The sequence below is a fragment of the Emiliania huxleyi genome (genome assembly GCF_000372725.1).
Source record: "Emiliania huxleyi CCMP1516 unplaced genomic scaffold EMIHUscaffold_368, whole genome shotgun sequence".
NCBI classification, from domain to species: domain Eukaryota; phylum Haptophyta; order Isochrysidales; family Noelaerhabdaceae; genus Emiliania; species Emiliania huxleyi.
Window position 1 is genome coordinate 25,508 of NW_005199211.1, and position 6,867 is coordinate 32,374.

A 6,867-nucleotide genomic window follows, 5' to 3' on the forward strand; every position below is an offset into this window, starting at 1 on the left:
GCACGGGTACTCTCGGGGCATTCTGGGCACTCTCGGGCGCTCTCGGGCGCTCTCGGGCACTCTCGGGAGCCTGTCGCGCTTGAGACGGACGAGAAGGCAGGAAGAGACTGCGGTGAGACGGAAGTGAGACGGAGTGATGGATCTATTGAGACACCGCTGAGACGGCAGGAAGGAGAGACGGAAGTGAGACGGAGTGATGGATCTATTGAGACACCGCTGAGACGCTGAGAGTGAGACAAGGACGAATTCACGTGAGACTGAGACGAATCAACGTGACGCCCGCTTGAATTTTCGCATGGCACCAGCGGTGCTTCTACTCGCTCCCATGCTGAGCGCGCACTCGCGCCCAGCGGCCACAGCTGTCACGCGGCGTGCAGTGCTCGCAACTTCTGCTGCGGTGTCGCCGCTGCTGGCGTGGCATCTATCCGCGAGCGCCGCGGACACCGCCTCTGTCGCGTCGACACTGAGGGCTGCCGGCCGGGAAAGCAAGATCGATGAGCGCAAGGAGCGGGAGTTGCTTGATGAGATGCGCAAGATCAAACGGGCGGAGGAGATGGAGGCGGCGGAGCTCCGACGGCTTAGCGCGGCGCAAGAGAACCGGCTGGCGCTGGCGACAAACGTCGAGTCGCCAGAGAGACTTGCGGAGGAGATGTCGGAGGACAGAAAGGCCCTCGAGGCGGACGAGAGGGAGATCGCGTTCATCAGAGAGGAGTACAAGGAGGGCATGGCCAAACTGCGCAAGGAACGGTCGGAAGTGCTTCGGAGAAGGCCTACCTCAGCTATCGATCGGTTGAGGTTGAAGCAAGATTGAGCGATGTGCCAGTACCAGCAGAGATGCCTCCGTTCCGGCTCCGTGGCCAGCATGGGCACGGCCAATGTTACTCCGTGCTCGCCATTCCCTCGCCGTATGCGACTCCACTCGACTATGGCCTGAGCCGGTTCTCAGGTTCCTTCACACGTGACACGACTAGATAGTAGATAAAGGTAAGGTAAGCGTAAGGTAAGGTAAATTTCTCCACACACACAAAGTGGTGGGGCAAGGGGGGGCGACCCTCGGAGGGGTCGCAGCTGCCTCTGCGCGTCCTGTGGATGTACCTTTGTCGCGCGCCGGAGATGACTCGACGCCGCTGAGATCGGAGATCAAGCTCTGACAGGTCGCACGTCGCTCCTTTGACGCCGACGTGATTTACCCGTGCAGATCACATCAGGACACGGTCTCGACGCGCTCGGTACGACGCCTGCGACCCGTCTCGGGTCAGGTGGCACGACGCTCATCGCGCCTGCCAGCGCTGCCGTGCAGGCTGCCACGACGAGGTCGAGCACGCTTCTATACGCTCGCCGAGCCTTCCTTTCCATCCCATTAGGCAGCCTGGGAACGGTGGCGATCAGAGGCAAAGCCTACGAGGGGTGGTGGAACCACATGTCACGGCTACTGCCGGCTCGACCCCACGATAGCCTCCGAAGGCTGACTTTGAGGCACCATCATCGGACGATGTCGACGAGTTGGGTCGCTATCGCGGTAGCCAGACTGAGCCCTGGCCTCGACACCTCGACACCAAACCTCGACACCGACTCGACACCTCGACAACCCATGCCAACTCGACAAACTCGACACCCCTCGACACCCCTCGACACCCCTCGACACCATCTAGGCTGAAACCATGCTCGTCCGTGTCAAGGTGCCAAACTCGACACCTCGACACCCCTCGACACCCCTCGACACCCCTCGACACCGCTCGACACCGCTCGACACCGCTCGACACCGCTGATGATCCTAACACAGCAGAGACGTAGACCCATTGGAGTCACAGAGTTAGAAATCAGGGTTGCAGCAGCAATCAAACTTGGCTGGCAGTACTTTCATCCCTGAGCAGCCTCTCAAGTTCTAGCTCAAGTTGCAGCTCAGTTGCACCCCTGTTGATGCAGCAAACATGGCAGTACTCAGGTAGCCCTAAGGTGCTGCACAGCACCTTGTACAGTGGCAATGAATCCTCACACCAGTGAGCTTGTGCCATGAGTGCAGACCTGTGGTCCATTGCGCTTTGTGCACTGGCGACGCTGCAACGGCGACGCTGCAGCGGCGGCGACGCTGCTGCGATGGGGTACTGTAGCCCTTAGCTGCTGGACAGCACCTTGTGCAGTGGCAATGTCCACTGACTCATGGCACCAGCCTTGTGCCATGAGCGCTGTGGTCAGTTGCGCTTTGTGCGCCGGTGACGCTGCAGCAGCGACGCTGCTGCAGCAGCGACGCTGCTGCGGTGCTGCGCCTGCACAGCACCTTGGTGCACAGTGGCAATGACTCCCGGCACTTGATGTCCTCAAATGTCCACAGAGAGTATACTGGTTGTGCTCAGGTTGTGCTACATCAACAGGGTGCAACTGAGGCTGCAACTAAGGGATGAAACAGCTTTGCAACTGCAGAACTGCTGCCCAACTTTTGTTGTATGTTGATGGGCTGCAACTGCATCCACCTGCCACCTTGGACACCTCGATACCTCAGACGCCTCTTGACAACACTCGACACCCGCTCGACACCCGCTCGACACCCGCTCGACACCCTCGACACCCTCGACACCCTCGACACCCCTCGACACCCCTCGACACTCCTCGACACGGACAAGCATGGTTTCAGCCTCGACAGGCCTCGACAGGCCTCGACAGGCCTCGACAGGCCTCGACACCTCTATCCCTCGACAGCAGCTCGACACCCTCGACACCGGGCCTCGACACCTCGACACCAGGGCTCAGTAGCCAGATGACCTCTCATACTAGGATCATCGGCCATTGCCGCAGGGAGCGCGGGGGAGGGCGCTGGAAGCAACACGGAGCTCCGTTGGAGACGTTTTCAAGATTAGCGTGTCAGAGTGACAAATGGCACAGGCCTTGGTGACCCACCGCGGTGGCAGCGAGCCAGGCGGCAAGCGAGACCTGCCGCATGACGGGTAGACCTCGAAAAAGATTTTTTCAATCAAATATAAGAAAAGACCTGACAGACCGAACCTAATCTTGGTGTCCGGCATGTACATAAATAAGCAAACCCCGTTCCCGCGCCACGGGTTCGTCTCGTCCTCTGCCTGTCGTGTGTTTGGCGCAGGGCGGCGCAGGGGCCGGGCCTGCTGGCCGTGGCGCAGCGTGAAAGGAGAGGTACAGCATATTACAGGCCCGTCTCAGGCGAGGTGACTGCCGGCGGGGCAGCAAGCAGCTACGGGGTGCGCGGGTCCTCCAGGCCGACCTGCTTCTGCAGCCGCGCCATGCGGTCGAGCACCGGCTCCACCTCGCGCACGAACGCCTTCAGCTCCGCCGCCAGAGTCTCGTCCGAGCACTGCCCGTTCTCGCAGCCGAGGTGCGTATGCCGGCGCACCTCCTCCCAGTCGGGGGTGCTCTGCCGCAGCCCGGCGGCAAAGGCGGCGCGGGAGAAGCGGTCGAGGTACCGGGCGAGCGAGCGCTCAAACCCGCTCCGCGTCGCATCGGGCAGCGACGTCTTGCCCCGCAGGTGCTCCTTGAAGATCTCGACCCAAAACGAGACCGACAGCCGCGACCAGAGCAGCGCCTCCGCCCCCGTAGACCGCGCTGGCCCCCCGTTCGGGTGCCGCGAGCCGCGACGCAGCTCGTCCCGCAGCAGCACCTGCATCGATACTACCCGGCCGCCTGCGGCCTTCTCGACTCGCTTCAGGTTCTTCCGCGCGTCAACGACGCCTCTCCTGGTAAAGTCGCCGAACCGCTCGACCGCGTGAGAGAACTCCTCCCCGGCAGACACAAATCTGCGGACATCGATGTCACCGTTCACCTTGACGCTCGACGAGAAGCGCCGTGCGAATTTCCTCAGCTCAACCTTTGGCCCAGTGAGAGCTACCTCGTCCGTCGACCGGAGACCAAGCATTGTGGCCACGAGCATGGTGGCGACGGAGCTCACGAGCCGGAGGCCGAGCATGGCCGATGCGAGGGACGGCGACCAGACGTTCCGATCAGCCGTCAAGTCCCGGAAGTTACATAAGAAAACGAGCGGTGCACATGCACATTCATTCCAGTTGTCAGATGTCACGATCCATCCGAAGGGGAACCCAGCGCCGGCATCATCCGTAGAGGCACGAGTGTTCGAAGAGAGAGTGGACCTGAGCAACAACATGACCTGTAGGCAAATGATCGGAGTGGGAGTCAGAAATGTTGTCCTTGCGCGAGGGGAGCTCGATAGACTCGAGGGGCCAGGATACGCCGCGAGGAGGACGGAGTTGCGCCGACAGGCGAAAGAAGCCGCGAGAACAAGGGACCGGCAGGTGGCGGCGTCGCAGGACGAGGCAGAAGAGAACAACGCGTCAGAGGAGGAAGTGACAAGGGAGAGAACGACGAGGGTGGGACGACCGCGAGGTGGCATGAAGGTTGCAGCGAGAATCGGCGAGAGACTGCGAAGAGAGATAGGAAGAGGCAGACTCCCTAGGGTGGGCGACGGATAGCGCACCACACACCTCTCCTTAAAATCCCTGTGTGGTGGCGGCGTGCCGTCCTCCCCATCCCTCCCTTGGGTTGTCTGTTTTCTTTCTTTCTTTCTTTGTGTGTGAGAAGCGGCGAGAGACTGCGAAAAGAGATACGAAGAGGCAGACTCCCCAGCCAGGGTGGGCGACGGCTAGCGCACCACACTCCTCTCCTTAAAATCCCTGTGTGGTGGCGGCGTGCCGTTCTCCCATCCCTCCCTTGGGTTGTGTGTTTTCTTTCTTTCTTTCTTTGTGTGTGTGTGTGTGTGTGCCGTCGCAACTGGCCATGTCGGCCGGGCAGGTTGTAGGCTGGTGCTCTCGCCCCGCTGGCGGCGCGGACCGGTGCCGCGGCTCCGAGCCCTCCTGTGGGCCCGCGGCGGCTCGCCGTCGCGGTGCTGAACAATGGGATCGGTGCGGATTCATCCCGGCGTGCCGCCGGTGACGCTTCTTCGCCGAAATTTTGCTCAAGCTCTTTGTCGACAAAGTTGTGCCCGAGCTCCTGCTGCTCGACTGCGCGGCGGAACCGGCCCCTGGATGCTGAGATGTGAGGCGCCGGCACCGGGGCTACAACGCGGGGCCATCAAAAGGCTGTCTCGGGCAACCTCAAAATTGGCGCCTCTCTCTGCTGCTGCTGCTGCTGCTGCTGGTGGTGCTGCTGCTGGTGCAGATGCTGCTGCTGGTGCGGCTCGGCTCTCCGACTCGACTCGCCGCGGGCGTCGCGGGCATCTGACGCGGCGGGCGGCGTCGCGGGCGGCAGCGATAGCGGCTCGACAGTGGAGGCGGAGGGTGGTGGCTGTGGTGGACCTTTGAGCTTATTTAATGGTCGAGTACGAGGACCCTGGGGGGTCAACCGGGAGGCAGGGGGTTCGACCAGGCGACGGAGGACCGTGGGCCATCGCGGGGACCAGCCCGTCCGGAGGACGCACTGGGTAGATCCGGATGGTCTCACGCCGGTGGGAGGCACCGAGGCGTCTCGGACGCTACACTCTACCTTAAGCTCCTGAGGGGCGCGTGGTTGTAACCACGTAGTATGACTACAACCCACCACCACAGACAAACTCTTTGGGTCTGATTTTGCATCCTGCATTCTGCATCCTGCATCCTGCACCATGCAGAAGAATCCATTTTGGGGACGATTCTGCATCCTGCATCCTGCATTCTGCATGCTGCACATACAGAGTAAACATTTTGGGCTGGGTTCTGCAGTCTGCATTCTGCAACTGCATTCTGCATTTTCAGAGAAATACGGAATGTAGAATCAGCCCGTCTATGCAGAGGCAAACCCATGCAGTCTGTGTGCTGCATGCTACAAGAGTGAGTGCTCATGTGCACCGAGCCCATATACGCACCTGCATGTGTGGACGCGAGTATTAACTAAGATGAGCGCCCACGCATGAGGATGCGCGTCTGCGTCCAGGTAGCCCAGATAGATACGCGTCTTCGTGTCTGGGCGCTTATCTTGAGTAAGGCTCGCGCCTACACGTGTAGCTGCGTATCTTGAGATGAGCGCCAATACTTCACGGCGGCCCCCTCGGGGCGCTTGCGGACGACAAAGAAGGTGCGGCCTCCTCCGTCAAGCAAGTCCTCCTCTCGCGCAGGCCGGGGTCGAGACACTTGGCCACGGCTGGCTCGACGACCGTCGCCACATCTTTCCACTCGATGTTGCTGACCGCCATGTGGTTTGAACGCTTCGCTACCCGGCCGCCGCGGGCACCTCGGCGCCGGCATCATCCTCCGCGGCATCAAGGAGATCCGCCATAAAGCACCCAGCAAGCCAGGGACAGATGACACAGGCGAAATGAGCGCGTATCACCCAAAACTATTCACTTTTGAGCGCCATATGCGCAGGTGCGTATGTCAACATACGCGCCTGCACGTGTGAGCGCTCATATTGACTAATATTCGCGTCTGCATGTGTGGGAGCGTATGCTGACCGCCACGCACCCACGCCGACACCGCGAGTACGAGCTAAGATAGGCGCCACAAGCGTGGGCGCTCATCTCAAGATACGCAGCTACACGTGTAGGCGCGAGCCTTACTCAAGATAAGCGCCCAGACACGAAGACGCGTATCTGGGCTACCTGGACGCAGGCGCGCATCCTCATGCGTGGGCGCTCATCTTAGTTAATACTCGCGTCCACACATGCAGGTGCGTATATGGGCTCGGTGCACATGAGCACTTACACGTCAGGGCGCGAGCCTTAGCTAAGATACGCGCCTACACGTGTCGGTGGTCATTTTTGACCCACTTTCCGGGGTTTGCCTCCTACATGTGCATGTAAAGGCTAGTGCCATTTCACTGTGGCACAGCTCGCGTTACAAAACCTTGATTTTGACCATTGCGCGAAAAAGGTACATCTCGGTGCCTTCCAGAAGCAGCTGCGACCCCGCTGAGTGG

At 60.7% G+C, this 6,867-nt stretch overlaps 2 protein-coding genes across 2 annotated transcripts; one reads left to right on the top strand and one right to left on the bottom strand.

Moving 5' to 3' along the window:
- Positions 1 to 295: 295 nt before the first annotated feature.
- Positions 296 to 811, top strand: EMIHUDRAFT_242769 (hypothetical protein; the record flags this gene model as incomplete). Its single annotated transcript, XM_005772036.1, has 1 exon — positions 296 to 811. The coding sequence occupies one exon, from the start codon at positions 296 to 298 to the stop codon at positions 809 to 811; it is 516 nt and encodes a 171-aa protein (XP_005772093.1).
- A 2,391-nt stretch (positions 812 to 3,202) lies between these two features.
- EMIHUDRAFT_117925 (hypothetical protein) lies at positions 3,203 to 3,931 on the bottom strand (the record flags this gene model as incomplete). Its single annotated transcript, XM_005772037.1, has 1 exon — positions 3,203 to 3,931. One exon carries the CDS (start codon positions 3,929 to 3,931, stop codon positions 3,203 to 3,205), a length of 729 nt encoding a protein of 242 aa, XP_005772094.1.
- Between the last annotated feature and the right edge of the window lie 2,936 nt (positions 3,932 to 6,867).